Consider the following 20,613-nt stretch of genomic DNA (forward strand, 5'->3'; position numbering starts at 1 on the left):
ACAACTCTTACTGACAATTTTTTAAGTGATGACCTGTACATTTCAGTTGACCTATATTATTTTGCCCTATATATTTTTTTGCGCTTTTAACATTTCCTGTCTGGGTCATTTTGAATTTTGTTTCCCTTTATTTTATATTTTATATTTAACTTTATCATCATTTTTTTTTCTCTTCTTTCTCTTCCCAGATCTTTCTTATTTATATTCATGTCTCGGAAGTAGAGTCAAAAGCACATCTTATTTTTCTTTTATTAATATCATTGGAATCTTTTCTTTTTTTCCTTGTACACATTTTTGTGAATTATTCCATGGATTTCTGCCTTTGGATTATTATGGACCATCTTCTTCCAATTACGGGATTTCCTTGGATTTTACTTGTACAAATGGAAATTCTTTTAACTTTCTTGAAGTTTTACATTTGGATTTTACCGTCACTGGATTTTTTATCTTCCACCAGACTATCCATTCGTATGTAATCACCTTTTTCTTTACCGTATTCCCTCTGCTTCACTTTTTTTGTTTTCAAGTAAGATCTTTGACTTACTTGTTGTTTCATCAAATACTTCTGCATGCAAAATCCGATCCTGCATTTTGCTAATTCCTACCCTCTGATGAGAAAGAAAGTATTTCTTCGAAACTCCGTGGATTAAGGACTATCCATTTATCTAGTGTTTCCTTTTCAGATTAAATATGTTTTTAACTCATTTCAAAGTGTTTTTTAACATGTTTTATTAACTGTTTGCTCATATTATAAGCTCTAATTCCTATTTGGTTTTATCGAGCTTTTATATCTGCCTGAGATAATTTTATAAATATTAATTCTTTAATATTTATAATTTACTTTAATTTGACCATCTTGGATCATTTTGGTAAATTCAATTGTAATTTTCATTTTGTATATATATATATATATATATATATATATATATATATATATATATATATATATATATATATATATATATATATATATTGTTATACTGTTGGTAGAATTTTTTCAGTAACTCATAACAACAACACAATATGTCATTCCAAAGAGTGCTCAATGCATGAAACAGAGCAATATATTGATTGTTGGAGAGCTATTGGCTACACATTAGCAAACGTGTTTCAATGACCCCCTAGCAGGGAAAATCACCTCATCAGGCCAAAAACCATCCACTGTTAGTACCCCTCTTTCTTTTTAGAATGGTTCAACCCTGTAAAGTTGACTTTAATATAAAGGGATGGTCTTTATTGAAAGTTTCGTGGATGGTTTTTGGCCTGATGAGGTGATTTTCCCTGCTAGGGGGTCATTGAAACACGTTTGCTAATGTGTAGCCAATAGCTCTCCAACAATCAATATATATATATATATATATATATATATATATATATATATATATATATATATATATATATATATATATACAGTGATGATCATATTTATTGGCACGGTAAAATAAAAGTTAAATTTTGTCTAATAAATTCTAAAAAAGGGATTAAATTAAAGAAAATAACAAAGTATATTATGTATTTTTAACTGGCTTTTCCGATGCAGCAATCGGATTTTAGAAAAAATAAATAACAAAGGAACAACAAACATAATTGCAAAAAACCCTTGTTCAAAATTATTGGCACGGCTTTGTTTTTCTTTTAGTATCAGTATAATATCAATCAATTTCCGGTTTACGTGCTTTCTGAACCTTTTTATAGCCATATTATGCTTGTTTAACGCTAATTCAGTGAATAATTTTTTTCAGATAATTTTTAGATAGCGATTTATTTAAACTATTATAAGTGACTAAATTATAATTTTCAATCGCCATGGTTAAAACTAAGGAACACAGCGAAGACGTCAGGAAGCTTGTTGTAGCATGCCATACCAATGGGGAGGGCTATGATAAGATTTCAAAGAAGCTAAACCTTCCCAAATCCACTGTTAGAGCCATAATAAACAAGTTCAAATCGCAAGGCCACGTTATGAGTTTAGAGGGTAGAGGGAGAAAAAGGATTCTTTCCCCAAGAGATGAACGGAAAATTGTTCGACAAGTAAAACAAAACCCAAGGATCTCTGTTGGGGAGATTGTTGATGAACAGAGCACCTCTGGAGTGAATGTATCTCGACATACAGTTCGTAGAGTTTTGAAGAGAGCTGGTTTAAAAGCATGTCGTCCGAGAAAGACTCCCTTATTGAAGCCTATGCACCTGAAAGAAAATTTTGTACAAGGGTTTTTTGCAATTATGTTTGTTGTTCCTTTGTTATTTATTTTTTCTAAAATCCGATTGCTGCATCGGAAAGGCCAGTTAAAAATACATAATATACTTTGTTATTTTCTTTAATTTAATCCCTTTTTTAGAATTTATTAGACAAAATTTAACTTTTATTTTACCGTGCCAATAAATATGATCATCACTGTATATATATATATATATATATATATATATATATATATATATATATATATATATATATATAAAATGAAATACGTATTGAATACGTTTGAAGCAAAAACTGCAACACGAAATTTTTTATAAAATAAACGAGTGTTTATTTTTTAAGAAATATATTTCGGAGTAAAACTCCTTCATCAATCTTTTTTCAATAAAATTTTTTTTTTAAATAAACAAGTTTATTTTATAAAAAATTTCGCGTTGCAGTTTTGGCTTCAAACGTATTTAGCTCTTATGTGCAGATCATCATATAATGATTAGATCACTCTGACAGACGTTAAAAAGCATTTAAAAAATAAATGTTTAAATTTCAACAATATTTCTCGCAGTTAACGGTAGCCGAATGGATTAGGCCCTTGCTAATGAAGCTAGAGATTGCTTTTGTTGCCAGGTTCGAATCTATCGACTGGCGTTAATCGCGACACCCTGCACTGATGATTCCCGAAAGGATGAAACACTAGTGTCTGTTGGTATGTAATAATTATTATAGTATATATATATATATATATATATATATATATATATATATATATATATACGAGTAGCAAGACCCGACGTTGCCCGGGATTGAATAATGATCAACAAATGTTTCACATGTTTTTATCATCATCGAAATTAGTGAATTCCCCATTTTTTCAATCAAATCGATTTTAGTTCTAGTCGGAGGTTCACCGTAAGGAAGCTTCCAATGCGCCCCATGCAGTGACTTAATCTACAATACATTGTAGTGTGCTGTAAAGAACCTGCTATTGATTTTATGAAATTTTTTTTTATGTAATGGCTGGAATTAAAGTTTAAAAATGTACAAGCCAATTATCATGGTTTTATTGTGCTCTAAAAAGAAACATTCATTTCGGACGCGTCTCTCTGTCTTATAAAAGAACCTACTGTTGATTTTATATGTCTTGCCTTGCTGCTTGTCCAATGATAATGGTATGAATTTAAGTTTAAAATGAAAAAGTCAAGTATCATGGTGCAATTGTGCTTTAAACAGAAACGTTCATTTAGAACGTGCCCCTGTCATATCAAAGAAACTACTGTTGATTTTATATGTCGGGCCTTTCGGCTTGTGTGGTAATAAAACTTCTCAAATGCATTTGTGATGTTAGGCTGTATAAGGTGTTAACTTTTGTCAAAATCGCCTGTTCCTTCTTTCATCGGAATATTTTGATTATCGATTATCCATACTTACCAAAGACATTCAAATATAAAACACATCCAAGAACACTGCCATGCACATAAAATGCATTTGTATGAAATTTCATAAAAATCGACTCAGCTGTTTTCGAGTCCATAAGGAATGAACTCAACTCAATCACAGAGACACACACACAAAGTTCCTTATATATATATATATATATATATATATATACAGTCCTGGTAAAAATCATAAGACCACGTAAGAAAATAAGCGTTTACGCATATTATCGAATTTTTAATCAAACAAATGTTTGAAACCATTGCCAAAAGGGAAAATATGATGGAAAAAAAAATGAAATCTGCTTCATTCGAAACCTTAACCCTGATCTAATAATTATTTTTTTAAAAACAAACATTTTCACCTGGTCAAAATGATAAGAACACTGATAATTTATCTAACAAAAGGCAATTATAAATTACTAAAAAGGGTCTCAGTATTTAGTATAACCTCTATTATTATGAATTACTTCAAAAATTCTCTTCGGCATGCTTGCGACTAAGTTTTTTATCAGTTGCGAAGGAATTTTATCCCATGTACTGAAAACTGAATCAGAAAGTTCCTTTATCGAATCATACTGGGTTCCATCCTGGAACACTTCTTTTGCCATCCATCCCCAAAGATTTTCAATGGGATTGAGGCCCGGAGAACATGCTGGATGATCTAACAATTCTATATTATTTGAAGAAAAGTATTCTCGTACTTGTTGAGAAGTGTGTATCGCAGTATTGTCTTGCTGAAAATCCAATTTCTTCCACACAGACGTGGACCTTCAGTCCTGATAGAAGCATTTTCAAGCATTGAAATGTACTTCAATAATGTTTGCCGACCTTTCACTACTTGCCACTTTAGGGTCCCAGCTGAGGAGAAAGCACCCCAGATCATTAAAGACCCTCCTCCACTATGCCGAGTTGAAAAAGTCTCTTTGGGCAAATTTTTATCATGCCAATAGTGTTGAAATCCATCTGGACTATCTAGATTAAACTTTTTCTCATCGGAGAAAATTACATTTTCCCACTTCTCTTCATCCCAAGGCTGGTATTTGGCGGCATATTTAAGTCGGTTAGTTTTGTGCTGTTCAAGAAGACGGGGTTTCTGCAGTCGCTTTAAATGACTGAAACCCTTAATTTTCAGATGCCTTCTGATGGTTTTAGGACTATATTCTGCTGCTGTTTGGCTTTTCAATCGACGAGCTCATACTGGAGTTTTTTTAAACTTCTTCTGATACGGCGATCCAGTAATGGGGTTATTTTTTTTGGTCGACCTGGGCTCTTTTTGTGCCCATATTGATCTAGATTTCTTTGTGATGATCGTTTTGCTATGATTCACTTCGTTTGCAATGGATCTATGGGAGAGTCCACCCCTCTTAAGCTCAAAGATCCTTCCTCTCTCAAACTCTGATAATGGTTTCGCTTTTGCCAGTTATAATTTAGTAAGATGTTTTTTATCCACTAACAAGTTGCTTTTAGTAACATAGAAAGCTTTTCGTATTCATTTTTTCCAAACTAGCCGATTTTATTAAAGTGGTCTTATCATTTTGACCAGGTGAAAATGTTTGTTTTTTAAAAAAATAATTATTAGATCAGGGTTAAGGGTTCGAATGAAGCAGATTTCATTTTTTTTCCATCATATTTTCCCTTTTGGCAATGGTTTCAACCATTTGTTTGATTAAAAATTCGATAATATGCGTAAACGCGTGGTATTATGATTTTAACCAGGACTGTATATATAATTTATGTATTTATATACATATATAATTATGTATTTATATAAATATTATAATGTATGTATATGTAATGTATGTATGTTTGTATCTCTCTCTGTCTCTCTCTGTCTGTCTGTTTCTCTCTCTCTCTCTCTGTATATATATATATATATATATATATATATATATATATATATATATATATATATTCTCTTACACATTTGCACAAGCGCACAAACATAGAAAGGGGAAGAATTTACCTGTATCCTCCGTAGCTGGTTCCGGAATATCCTCATCAGAAATAAGCTGAAAATAATGAAAACATAAAAAAACATGTGTGTAATAACGTTCACAGGAAACATGAATTGGAACAATTACATCGAGGGCATTGCCAGGGCCGCTGCAAGGAAGGTGGGCTCTCTCTACCGTGCTAGAAAACTTCTAACACCCGAAAGTATCCTGTACCTCTATAAGGCCACTATTCGCCCATGTATGGAGTATTGCTATCATATTTGGGCCGGTGCATCGGCTACTAGTCTCTCGCTCCTTGACAGGGTTCAAAAGAGAGTCGCAAATCTGATAGGCCCTAAAGTGGCATCTAAACTTCAGCCTCTGTCCCATCGTCGAAACGTTGCATCCCTCTGCCTGTTCTACAAGTATTATAATGGTGAATGCTCTGAAGAACTGCAAGCACTTGTGCCCCCACGACGTGAACACCCTCGACAGACCCGACAAGCTGCAAAATCCCACCCCCACACTGTAGAGATCCCTAGATGTAAAAGATCTTTCTACTCCAGTAGTTTCTTCCCCAGAACTGCTAGACTTTGGAATTCCATTCCAGGTCACTGCTTCCCCAACTGTACTGACATGCATAAGTTCAAGTGCAACGTGAACCAACATATCGCTGCCCTAATCCCTACATAGTACCCCAGTAGATGTTTCCCCTGATAGTAGCCCCCTACACCAAAGTGGCAATGTGCCTTGTTTGGGGTGAAAATGTAATAAAAAAAAAATATATATATATATATATATATATATATATATATATATATATATATGCGCGTGTGTATGTGTATCTATGTATGTGTGTGAAATATCCGACGTGCCATGAAGCAGAATGATATTGCAAAGATATTTAATTTAAAAAATGTACAAAAAAAAAAACGACTTGTTTTCGGAAATAAACAGATTGTTGCCATTTAATGTGGTTCGTTTTATGATTAGATTTCGGTAAGACAAAGTTAAACACTATAGAAATACTTGATAACCTTCATAGCATGAAGGTCTAGCATTACTCAGAATGGACTTATTTATAGTTTTTTTTAATTGATCTAATTCCTAAAATTATAACTCGCCTTATATTCGAACATGTGGTATGAATTGTAGTTTTAAGAATTATATCTATAAATATAAAAGCGAAAATGTATGTATGTATGTATGTATGTTCGCTTTTTCTGTGTGTCTACAAAAGGCTTCTTTCAGAGAAGCGGTCGGTCGGTTCACAACTTTTTAAAACTTTTTATATCACATATAAATCGTAATATCTCAGAGTTAACAACGAAGCTCGCCTGTCTATTTAATTTGCTCGATTTCGGGAAGATACATATTCAACATTTGTCGCTCGCCTTTTTCTATAACATCTTGGGGGTGGGAAAAAAAAAGCGTTCAGCAGTAAATGAATACTATCCCGCAGTCAAACTTGACCTCATTAACTCATTAAAACGGGAACCTGCTAAATCCAACTAATTAAATAAATTCAAACGTGTTTCCGTTAGCATATCGCGGTGGGGCAATGGTTAACATTGCACGTTTTTTTTTTTCACACTTTAATTTACAACTTTGCCTCAACGGTTCGGGTTCGAGCCTCATACTTACTTTTTTTTAACCCACCCCCCAAAAACCCGGGCAACGCCGGGTACCCTTCGCTAGTATATTATAACTTCATGCATCTACATAGAATTTTATGCATTTATTTTCAGTATTTACTTCAACAATGCTCAATACATGAGTAGAGCTGGCTAGTAAGCTTTTAAAATATATATGAGGATGAAATGCAGAAATATCTGTGTAGCATAACTGCCACATATTTTTAAAAGTTCTTATATATTTTCTTCTTATATATACAGGGTGGAACGATAAACGGATCACTTTAGAGCGAAAACAACACTACAGCTTTTTCCAAAATACTTTTATTGATAAAAATCAATTAAGGTAACTTGATTATGGAGAAGAGCTGACATCCCATGTAGCCGCCTTCAGCCTCAATCACCACCCTGATACGAGTCTGGAACTGGGAGCTTACCTTTTCCACAAGCACTGACAGGAGTGTGGTAAATACTTGGCAAATGGCAGCGATCAGGCTTGCTTTGGTGTTGTAGGAGGTCATGTTGGTGATGTTCTTGACATATGACCCAACGAATTAATTTAGCAAGTCCAGGTCGAGGGAAGAGGTGAGCCAGTGAGAGAAGGGTGCAAAGTCGTAACACTCCTTCTGAAGCCAAAGCTTGTGGGCCAGCGCTGAGTCCTGTTGCCACACCCAGGGTCTGCCAGCGGCCACTTGATTGCACCAGGGGATCACCACACTCTTCAGCACATCCAGGTACACTTTGGTGTTGACTTTCAAACCGACTTCAAAGATGTGAGGTGGCATGATGTGGCCCTCACTTGAAACCACACCAAAGACCATAATCATGGCCGGAAACTTTGTTTTCATCACCCTGGGCACATCCCTGTTATTCTTTGCAATCCAGCAATGCATTTGGAGGATGCTGGCAATGGTCCTGCTGTCATAACTTGGATCGGTATAGAGCATGAGTTGTACAGTGGAGCATCTTCGATCTCGCTTCATTGTGTGACTTTCAGACATGAAACGTCAGTGTAGCTTAATCGGCATATATATTTTATAAATTACTATATATATATATATATATATATATATATATATATATATATATATATATATATATATATGCATGAATATATTTGTATGTATATATATGTATGCATACACTCGTGAGCAAAAAAAAACTGGGCCAAACAAATTTTATACATTTTATTGCACTAAAAACTATATTGAACAAAGAACAATTAAACAAGGAAAATTAAACAAGACTAATAACACAGAACAAGACATTTACTTTAATAAATGCTTAGGATGGAATCGCATTCCCTTTTGATTTCTTTAAAAGATTAATCCTTTTAGACATGCTCTCAACCAAAGTGGAACACTGTGAAGAGGAGATGCTATTCCATTCGCTTTGCACAGCTTCCCACAGTTTGTCATTGTTCGAAAAGGTTCTTTCGGCCAATGCACGAGGTATTATGAACCAAATATTCTTGATTGGGTTTTAATCGGAGCTTTGACCTGGCCAAAATATCACATCAATTGAGTTATCAGAAACCATTTTCCTGTGACTTTAGCAGTGTGTGCAGGGGCATTATCATGTTGAAAAATAATATTCTGGGATATTCCCAGCTTCTGGATAACAGTCCTGTTTCTGACATTCGAATGTATTCCTTTGCATTGATTGACTTCTCACATCTAATAAGTTCCCCAACTCCTGCTGCAGTAAAAGTTCCCTATACCATTATCCCTCCATTCCCGTGGTTAACTGTCGTTTTTATGCAACTTGGTGAAAATCTTTCTCCAGTTCTTCGAATGCACTGTTCGGGAGCATCGAGAGCATCACTAACAAGACAAAATCTTGATTCATCTAACCAGAAAACTTTCCTGAACCAGTCTGTATTTTTCTTGCCAGAACATGAGAAAAATCTCTTTCGATAGAAAGAGATTTTGATGTTCTTCTTAGATAAAAATGGCTTCTTTACACATCTTTTAGAGGAAAATCGCAGTTCTTTCATTCGTCTAGATATAGTATATCTAGAAAGAGAATTTCCAGCCCCTGTTTTGAATTCTTTGCTATGGTCAACATAAGTTTTCTTTCGATCCTTCAAAACAGTTAATTTAAGATCGTCCTTCAAAGTGGATGCTCTAAGGCGACCAGATCCAGATTTCCCTTTTACCAAGCGTTCGACTTCAAACCTTTGACCAATTCGCTTCACTGCAGAAAAAGATCTTTTCACTTTTTCTTTTCTTAAAATATCAAAAATCTGCTTGTAAGTCATTTTGAACTGCCTTAATCCTGCAATTCGGTTTTTTATATCCTCGCCAAGATGCGGTCTTACCATTTTTAAGATTAATTTTTCCACTTATTATTATATGCTATAATAATAATGATCTGCAAAATAGAAATTTTCAGTTAAAATTAACAAAATTTCATGGAAAAATATTGAAAAATCGATTTCTTGGCCCATTTTTTTTTTTTGCTCATTAGTGTACGTATATGTATTTATATATTTGCATATATCTGTATATACGTCTATTTATGTATATATGTATATGTATATATATATATATATATATATATATATATATATATATATATATATATATATACTTCAGAATAAAATAATGTGAATTTTTATATCCTTTTCATTAACTTCCATTACTCTATGACATTTAAATACTTAAACAACTTTTAATTGTGATTTTCCATATTTCACTGACTTTAGCAAATAAGGTGTAAACCATTATAACTATTTGCTAATATGTTCTCCTCTGAAGAGATGGTAGACATCGAAAACCTATAGGATAAGGAGTTATAATATTTCAAATGTATTCTTTGTCTTACATAGAATAATAAAAATCTTTTGATTTTAAATTCAAACATTTCACGTCATAAATTTTTAAATTCATTGAATGACTAAAATTTGATGTATATATATATATATATATGCATATAAATATATGCATGTATATATATGTATTTGTATATGTGTGTATATATGCATGTATATACATAAATACTCAACTTTTAATTAAAGTTTTCTTAAATGAATCCCCCACCCTGAAATCACTTGATCACAGTCCAATCAAAAAGGGTTGATATGCCTTAAAAACTGGCCAACCGAACATTAAAATGACATCTTACCTCTTCAGCATCTTCTTGACGGAAATGCAGGCTTTCCTCCTTTTCTGATAACAAATCTTCTAATTTGTGGATCTGAACAAAAAACATTGAAACAATGAAATAAGTGAAATTTTAAAAGTTTTTAATCTAGATTATATTTTTCATTCTTTTTTTTCACTAATGTATCACTATTAAAAATACTCAAGGATAAAAGATGATGTGATAAGCAGACTGACAGTTGAATGATGATGCATATTATGAGAGGATTAAAAATATCCACAAATAACACATTAAAAAAACAGTCAACCAAGAACACGGCAATTCTTCTCTTTTTGACAGAAACATGGTTTTGTGGACGAAAGTGCAAAATAGAAAAAGATCCTTGCAAGACTGTTGAAAGTAAACCCGAAACTACAAAAATATTGGATATTGATTGCTGTAAAAAATTGTGCAAAAAATGGCTAGCTATTCATTATTGTAAAAGATTATGCTACAAAAACTGTTAGATATTCATTACTGTAAAAGATTGTGTTACAAAAACTATGAAATATTCCTTATTATAAAAGATTGTGCTACAAAAACTGCTAAATATTCCTTATTGTAAAAGATCGTGCTACAAAAAATGGCTAGATATTCCTTATTGTAAAAGATTGTGTTACAAAAACTGCTAGATATTCCTTATTGTAAAAGATTGTGTTACAAAAGAATGGCTAGATATTCCTTATTGTAAAAGATTGTGCTACAAAAAACTGCTAAATATTCCTTATTGTAAAAGATTGTGTTACAAAAGAATGGCTAGGTATTCCTTATTGTAAAAGATTGTGCTACAAAAACTGCTAAATATTCCTTATTGTAAAAGATTGTGTTACAAAAGAATGGCTAGATATTCCTTATTGTAAAAGATTGTGTTACAAAAGAATGGCTAGATATTCCTTATTGTAAAAGATTGTGCTACAAAAACTGCTAGATATTCCTTATTGTAAAAGATTGTGCTACAAAAAACTGCTAGATATTCCTTATTGTAAAAGATTGTGTTACAAAAGAATGGCTAGGTATTCCTTATTGTAAAAGATTGTGCTACAAAAACTGCTAAATATTCCTTATTGTAAAAGATTGTGCTACAAAAAACTGCTAAATATTCCTTATTGTAAAAGATTGTGTTACAAAAACTGCTAGATATTCCTTATTGTAAAAGATTGTGTTACAAAAGAATGGCTAGGTATTCCTTATTGTAAAAGATTGTGCTACAAAAACTGCTAAATATTCCTTATTGTAAAAGATTGTGTTACAAAAGAATGGCTAGATATTCCTTATTGTAAAAGATTGTGTTACAAAAGAATGGCTAGGTATTCCTTATTGTAAAAGATTGTGCTACAAAAAACTGCTAAATATTCCTTTTTGTAAAAGATTGTGTTACAAAAACTGCTAAATATTCCTTTTTGTAAAAGATTGTGTTACAAAAGAATGGCTAGGTATTCCTTATTGTAAAAGATTGTGCTACAAAAACTGCTAAATATTCCTTATTGTAAAAGATTGTGCTACAAAAAACTGCTAAATATTCCTTTTTGTAAAAGATTGTGTTACAAAAACTGCTAAATATTCCTTTTTGTAAAAGATTGTGTTACAAAAGAATGGCTAGGTATTCCTTATTGTAAAAGATTGTGCTACAAAAACTGCTAAATATTCCTTATTGTAAAAGATTGTGCTACAAAAAACTGCTAAATATTCCTTTTTGTAAAAGATTGTGTTACAAAAGAATGGCTAGGTATTCCTTATTGTAAAAGATTGTGCTACAAAAAACTGCTAAATATTCCTTATTGTAAAAGATTGTGTTACAAAAGAATGGCTAGGTATTCCTTATTGTAAAAGATTGTGCTACAAAAACTGCTAAATATTCCTTTTTGTAAAAGATTGTGTTACAAAAACTGCTAAATATTCCTTTTTGTAAAAGATTGTGTTACAAAAACTGCTAAATATTCCTTATTGTAAAAGATTGTGCTACAAAAACTGCTAAATATTCCTTATTGTAAAAGATTGTGTTACAAAAGAATGGCTAGATATTCCTTATTGTAAAAGATTGTGTTACAAAAGAATGGCTAGGTATTCCTTATTGTAAAAGATTGTGCTACAAAAAACTGCTAAATATTCCTTTTTGTAAAAGATTGTGTTACAAAAACTGCTAGATATTCCTTTTTGTAAAAGATTGTGTTACAAAAGAATGGCTAGGTATTCCTTATTGTAAAAGATTGTGCTACAAAAACTGCTAAATATTCCTTATTGTAAAAGATTGTGCTACAAAAAACTGCTAAATATTCCTTTTTGTAAAAGATTGTGTTACAAAAGAATGGCTAGATATTCCTTATTGTAAAAGATTGTGCTACAAAAACTGCTAAATATTCCTTTTTGTAAAAGATTGTGTTACAAAAACTGCTAAATATTCCTTTTTGTAAAAGATTGTGTTACAAAAGAATGGCTAGGTATTCCTTATTGTAAAAGATTGTGCTACAAAAACTGCTAAATATTCCTTTTTGTAAAAGATTGTGTTACAAAAACTGCTAAATATTCCTTATTGTAAAAGATTGTGCTACAAAAACTGCTAAATATTCCTTATTGTAAAAGATTGTGCTACAAAAAACTGCTAAATATTCCTTATTGTAAAAGATTGTGTTACAAAAACTGCTAGATATTCCTTATTGTAAAAGATTGTGTTACAAAAGAATGGCTAGGTATTCCTTATTGTAAAAGATTGTGCTACAAAAACTGCTAAATATTCCTTATTGTAAAAGATTGTGTTACAAAAGAATGGCTAGATATTCCTTATTGTAAAAGATTGTGTTACAAAAGAATGGCTAGGTATTCCTTATTGTAAAAGATTGTGCTACAAAAAACTGCTAAATATTCCTTTTTGTAAAAGATTGTGTTACAAAAACTGCTAAATATTCCTTTTTGTAAAAGATTGTGTTACAAAAGAATGGCTAGGTATTCCTTATTGTAAAAGATTGTGCTACAAAAACTGCTAAATATTCCTTATTGTAAAAGATTGTGCTACAAAAAACTGCTAAATATTCCTTTTTGTAAAAGATTGTGTTACAAAAACTGCTAAATATTCCTTTTTGTAAAAGATTGTGTTACAAAAGAATGGCTAGGTATTCCTTATTGTAAAAGATTGTGCTACAAAAACTGCTAAATATTCCTTATTGTAAAAGATTGTGCTACAAAAAACTGCTAAATATTCCTTTTTGTAAAAGATTGTGTTACAAAAGAATGGCTAGGTATTCCTTATTGTAAAAGATTGTGCTACAAAAAACTGCTAAATATTCCTTATTGTAAAAGATTGTGTTACAAAAGAATGGCTAGGTATTCCTTATTGTAAAAGATTGTGCTACAAAAACTGCTAAATATTCCTTTTTGTAAAAGATTGTGTTACAAAAACTGCTAAATATTCCTTTTTGTAAAAGATTGTGTTACAAAAACTGCTAAATATTCCTTATTGTAAAAGATTGTGCTACAAAAACTGCTAAATATTCCTTATTGTAAAAGATTGTGTTACAAAAGAATGGCTAGATATTCCTTATTGTAAAAGATTGTGTTACAAAAGAATGGCTAGGTATTCCTTATTGTAAAAGATTGTGCTACAAAAAACTGCTAAATATTCCTTTTTGTAAAAGATTGTGTTACAAAAACTGCTAGATATTCCTTTTTGTAAAAGATTGTGTTACAAAAGAATGGCTAGGTATTCCTTATTGTAAAAGATTGTGCTACAAAAACTGCTAAATATTCCTTATTGTAAAAGATTGTGCTACAAAAAACTGCTAAATATTCCTTTTTGTAAAAGATTGTGTTACAAAAGAATGGCTAGATATTCCTTATTGTAAAAGATTGTGCTACAAAAACTGCTAAATATTCCTTTTTGTAAAAGATTTTGTTACAAAAACTGCTAAATATTCCTTTTTGTAAAAGATTGTGTTACAAAAGAATGGCTAGGTATTCCTTATTGTAAAAGATTGTGCTACAAAAACTGCTAAATATTCCTTTTTGTAAAAGATTGTGTTACAAAAACTGCTAAATATTCCTTTTTGTAAAAGATTGTGTTACAAAAACTGCTAAATATTCCTTATTGTAAAAGATTGTGCTACAAAAACTGCTAAATATTCCTTATTGTAAAAGATTGTGTTACAAAAGAATGGCTAGATATTCCTTATTGTAAAAGATTGTGTTACAAAAGAATGGCTAGGTATTCCTTATTGTAAAAGATTGTGCTACAAAAAACTGCTAAATATTCCTTTTTGTAAAAGATTGTGTTACAAAAACTGCTAAATATTCCTTTTTGTAAAAGATTGTGTTACAAAAGAATTGCTAGGTATTCCTTATTGTAAAAGATTGTGCTACAAAAAACTGCTAAATATTCCTTATTGTAAAAGATTGTGTTACAAAAGAATGGCTAGGTATTCCTTATTGTAAAAGATTGTGCTACAAAAACTGCTAAATATTCCTTATTGTAAAAGATTGTGCTACAAAAAACTGCTAAATATTCCTTTTTGTAAAAGATTGTGTTACAAAAACTGCTAAATATTCCTTATTGTAAAAGATCGTGCTACAAAAAACTGCTAGATATTCCTTATTGTAAAAGATTGTGTCACAAAAAATGGCTAGATATTCCTTATTGTAAAAGACTGTGTCACAAAAAATGGCTAGATATTCCTTATTGTAAAAGATTGTGCTACAAAAAATGGCTAGATATTCCTTATTGTAAAAGATTGTGTTACAAAAGAATGGCTAGGTATTCCTTATTGTAAAAGATTGTGTTACAAAACTGCTAAATATTCATTACTGTAAAAGATTGTGTTAAAAAAACTTTTTTTGCCGGTTTATAGAAGAGGCATTTTAATCTATTGTACTTTATTTTATATCTAGTATGACTTAAGCATATCACGATGATTAATTTATAAACTTTTCTTTCACATTGTTAAAGCATCATTCATATTTTTCTGCAGGTTTTTCATCCATTGACCTGAAAAGCACCTTCTTTTATCAGCAAAAAGGAAGTTATCTTCGATCATGATAATGCCTGTCTTCATACAGAACTCCCCCTAGTGCAATCTTGGCGTGGTTAGGGGGCTTGCGTGTCTCTAGGACCCAGACAGCTATGCTGGCAGGAGATTCGTCTCCTGGTAGGGTCACCCAAGCCAGACAGGTTTAAGGGTAGAGATCAGACTAAGATCACTCACTGGTCCTCCAGGTTGGGGGTTAGAATAGGGCCAACGACCCAATTCTGTAAAAAAAAAAGAAAGTTACAGAAACCACAACGGCATCATCTGTGGACTTCTTGGTCTGGGAAAGTTCCTCTCTAATAGAGTTCATGACGCGAGTGAGTGAATGCTTCCGGGAAGCCAGTATGCTGACAATCCTTCTGACAGCCAAAGCCAAGACCAGGATAGAAACCTGGAATATTAGAACCCTATAAAATGGAACTGGATTGGCCACACCTTGCGGAAGCCTGCATCCAACATCACCAGGCAGACCCTTGAATGGAACCTGCAAGGCAAGCGTAAAATTGGTCGAGGCAGAGACCAGGATTGCCGGAATGACATGAACCGAACTGAAGAGGACCAGCCAGAACCGGGTCTGTTGGAGGAGCATCGTTGCGGCCTTATGTTCCCCAAGAGATCAAGAGGCCTAAACAAACAAAAACAAAAAACTCATACAGAACTACTGACCAAAGATCTAGAATTTGGTTGGGAAATCTTACCACATCCTGCATATGCTCCTCTCCTATCTTCCTCGAATTATCACTTATTTTGAGGATTACAACACTATTTAGATGGTCAAGAGGAGCTTGGACATGAGTTAGATCCATATTTCATATCAAAGCCTAAAGAATTTTACAAACGATGCATTTATAAGCTTGTTGATAGACGAAATCAAGTTACAGAGAGCATGGTTTCAATTCTAGCTGATGGCATCCAAGTAATTTTTTTTTTATGTTTTGAAATCAGTACTATATATCCTAATATATAGTACTATTAATCACGTTGACGCACATTTTTTTTTTTTTTTTCAAGATGGCACTTTAAATTGGCAAAAACTTTTGCACCGACCTAATATTTGCTCTTAGGCTCTCTTAAGCCTTAAATTCACTTCTGAAGTCTGTTGAGGCAACAAATAGGGCTCTGAATGGCTTGTCCTCCGATGTCCACTTTGAAGTCCTACCTAACTAATATTCCTGGTGAACCAAGTGCAAAAGAGATTCAGACAATTGCACTTAAGGGAACAGCGAGGATACTAAAAAGAGCTCTCGGTTGGTTTCAATAAAAAAGCGGGGCAATGTTGGCAGCTGGTTTGGCTGCCCCATACCCGGCATTACAATCTTCAAAGGAAGAAAAAAAAAAAAATCAAATAAATGTTCATCATCAGGTAAGAACACATTGATTTGAATATGTGAATATATCAAATAAAAAATCAATACTTTACCTCATCATCTTGGCTTTTCATTTTCATATTGTTTTCCTAAAAATAAAAAAAAATAAAAAAATTTGAATTTGAAAAATAGAGTTCTTGTCTAGAATTTCCCTACATTAAAAAAAAACAAAAATAAAGAAAAACATGTATGATGTACGTATCTGCGACAAAACAAAAATGTCATATTCCAAAAATCACGTAAATTGATGAAGTACTTTTATTTTTATAAAGAAAATCATTTTTAATAAAATGAGAAATCGTAGGCATTAAAAGTTTAAATTATTGTTGAGTTATCTCAAGTTTAAATTTTAAGTTTAAGTCATCACAAGTTTAAATTATATTATAAAGTTTAAGTTTAAGTTATCATAAGTTTTAATTATAAGTTAAATTATTGTCGAGTTATCACAAGTTTAAATTATTGTTGAGTTATTTCAAGTTTAAATTTTAAGTTTAAGCCATCACAAGTTTAAATTATATTACAAAGTTTAAATTATATTATAAGTTTAAATTATATTATAAATTTATATATAAGTTTAAGTTATCACAAGTTTTAATTATAAGTTAAATTATTGTTGAGTTATCACAAGTTTAAATTATTGTTGAGTTATCACCTTTTGGTGATAACTCAACAATAATTTAGTTTTAGATTGTTTTCAAAATGGCGGACAAGGCAGTGACTTTTAAGTTACTCAGAACATTTCATTTTCTTATTTAAAAATAAAACTACTTGATCAATTCATGCGGTTTTTGGGATATGATATTTTCGTTTCGACATGTATACATACATGATATATTTCTTTTTGCTTTTTAATAGACAGTAAATTCTGGACAAGGACCGAAAAAAAGATTGACATAAATTTTCTTTAAATTTAAATAAAAAAAAACAAAAACGTAATTTGAAAAGTGTTTGATGAAGGCAACAAGATCTCCCTTCATCCCCATTAACTGACTCTGCCATTTTTTTTTATCAAAGAGGTCACCACATATCAAGGCTCGGAGGCCATTCGAGGATAAAGGTTAATATATCTATCGTAGTCATTGAGACAGTAGCATAGTAATCGTTTGTGGTGGAAATTGGATATAATTAGATTATTTACGAGCACAGTTCAATAAGAACCTGTTTACATTAGGCTTCAAAATGACACTATTGTAGTCAGCTGGAAAGCAGACCAAAGCAACAGAGTTCTACAGGCGGGCAGTTCTAAGAAAAAAAGTTTTGTTCATGGAATCCTCGTTTAGCACTGATAGAGAGGTGGGGGAAATTATTAACAGTGATTTTGGTTAGATGAGTGCTTTTTTTTTGTGAAAGATTGGTGAGGGAGGGACCATAGATTGGAGCTCAGTCGAACACTTGCCATGAAAATAAGGATATGTTCTTTTTTTTTTACTTTTTGATAAGTGGTATCAAGTTGTAGAAGCCACTCATCACTTATCAAGGTGTGAAAACCAATCAAGGATAAGAGTTAATGAGTGTCAGGTGGCTGGTGAGACAACATTGTTATGATCGATAATTGGGCAGAATTTGATAATCTAAGAGGACGGTCCAAAAAAAAAAAATTTAAATTGAAAACGACCGCGTTATAGTCAGCTGGGAAGCAGCCCCACGGTATTGTGTTCACATTATTGTGCAGTGTATTTTCAGTCAGTTTCTTTTAAAAAAAAATACTTATTCTGGTTAGGAAGATTGATAAAATGGAGGCTGCTTTCAATAATGACCAAATCAGCAGCAGCAGCAGCTTATATCTTTAATAAAAAGTTGATATGATGATAAGTAATATATATAACGCATCACTCAATAAGTTCTGGGCCCAATTAATAATGTAACAGCTTTTTAGGCAAAATTCTATTATTTCTCAATGTAATCTCTTTCTATATTGATACACAACATTGACCCCCTTGGCTTTATGTATTTCTCCATTTATCCCCCTACTGCCATACAAAAGATTCATATCCATCATAAAATGACAGAAAAAAAAACTTTTTATTGATAAGAACTTCAGGTTTTTTTTTTTATTAAAAAATAGTATCATACATTCGTATCACAAAAAATAAAGAAAATCAAAATATTTTCTAAATAGAAAAATATGAAGTTAATTTGTATTACGTTTCTTAGACATGATATAATCTGAAAAGAAATAATTATTTTTAAAGAACTGGCGGGGGAGGGGGGATTTGGCCGGGCGTAAAATACGCTTAAATATGATATTTTAATTTGTCCAGATGTATATACTATTAGAATCGTGATTTCCAAAGTAAAAAAAAAAAATAAAGTATTTGAGTGCCACCAGCTCGAATTGAAACCGAAACTGTAGCATTCAAAGCTGGTGACGTTACCACTGTACCAACGTGACATGCATATGAACTGCGTAAAAATTAAAAATTAAAAATAAACTAAGATGAATGTATAAAATGTATAACAATTTTTTCAATTTTGACCCATTTTTGACCCCGTAAGTTTTGGAGTATTAAAATAATAATGAAAAAAAAAAAAAATCAAAACAAAACAAGAAACAAAAACAAAACAAAACAAAAAACAGGGGAAGGGTTCGATTCTTCTCTGGAATTTTCCGGTAGTTTTAGTTTTGTTTTTGTTTTTTAATTCAATTAATTTTTTATTTTACTAATACAATTGCACAAACTCATTCTTAAAAAAACTCCCGTTATTCAATAATCTTTTTAATTGCAGTTTTTTTGTTTTGTCTTTGATGAAGATATAGTTTTTAAAAAGCTCTTTCCCTCTCTAAATTATGTTTAAAAAATATGCAAATTTATTGTCTTTTGAAAGGGGGTCTCTTTTTAAAACTATATCTACCTCAGTATTCTCAACTTTTCCTCAATCATTGGCCCCTAGGCTTTATGCATTTCTTCATTTACCCCTAACTCATATACAAAAAAAATTCAAAATCATCATAAAATGACAGAAAAACAAGAAGGTCAAAAAGAACCTTTTTTTATTTTTTAGGACTTTCGATTTTGTATAAACCATTATTGATTTAAAAGAAAATTTTTTTTTTGTGATACATTCGTATCACAAAAAGTAAAAAAACAAAAATCAAAATATTTTTTAAATCGAAAATTATGAACTTAATTTGTATTACGTTTCTTAGACATGACACAATCTGAAAAGAAAAACTTACTTTAAATTACCGGGTACTTTAATTATTTACCCCCGACGATTTAATTTTTACCCCTTGGAGTAAATTTACCACTGGTTGAGAACCTCTATTCTAGACAGATACACTAGTTCGAACACTTTAACAACTTCATGCCTTTTTTTTGTAAAAAGATTTGTCTTTGACTTAAAAATACACCTCAATTTCTAGTTTAACTTCCTCATTAAAGTCAAATCTCTTTTCCTAGAACATTCTTTTGAAGTCTGCAAACAGCCAGTATTTGCTGGCGACCAGCTCTAGAAAACATGGATACTTCAGCATTAAAGGGAGGTAACTTACTTTCAATTCATACATCTCTCAATCATACAAAAACACAGAGTTCGTGTGACATCAAAATCTACCTTCATTTATTTCAATGCTTCTTGTTTGTTGTATCTATGTTGTGCAAATACGTTACTCACTCTATCTATCTATCTATCTATCTATCTATCTATCTATCTATCTATCTATCTATCTATTTGTGTGTGTGCGTGTGTGCGTGAGTTCGTTCCCTATGGACTCCGAAACAGTTGAGCCAACTTTTTAAAAATTTTACACGAAGGTACTTGATGCGTCTGAGAGTTTTCCCTCATAGGTTTTGTATCGGAATGTATTGAAAATCGATAATCAAAAAATCGGGTTAAAGAAGGAAGCCCGATTTTGACTAAAGTTAACACTTTATCCAATCTTTCATCA

The 20,613-nt window shown here is 31.7% G+C and overlaps 1 protein-coding gene across 1 annotated transcript in view; it reads right to left on the bottom strand.

Annotated features, from left to right (window-relative positions):
* The window catches only part of LOC145259858 (uncharacterized), a 1,597,463-nt gene that overhangs the window by 15,437 nt on the left and 1,561,413 nt on the right, over window positions 1–20,613 (bottom strand). The window contains exons 16-18 of the mRNA XM_080117703.1: window positions 16,778–16,813; window positions 10,328–10,399; window positions 5,597–5,642 (exon numbers count right to left, since the gene is read on the bottom strand). Of these exons, the coding sequence (XP_079973829.1) occupies window positions 5,597–5,642; window positions 10,328–10,399; window positions 16,778–16,813 (154 nt within the window). The remainder of the gene's footprint in view (window positions 1–5,596; window positions 5,643–10,327; window positions 10,400–16,777; window positions 16,814–20,613) is intronic.

This window comes from Euprymna scolopes, chromosome 35, assembly GCF_053919585.1.
Source record: "Euprymna scolopes isolate OS-2025 chromosome 35, ASM5391958v1, whole genome shotgun sequence".
Lineage (NCBI taxonomy): Eukaryota > Metazoa > Mollusca > Cephalopoda > Sepiida > Sepiolidae > Euprymna > Euprymna scolopes.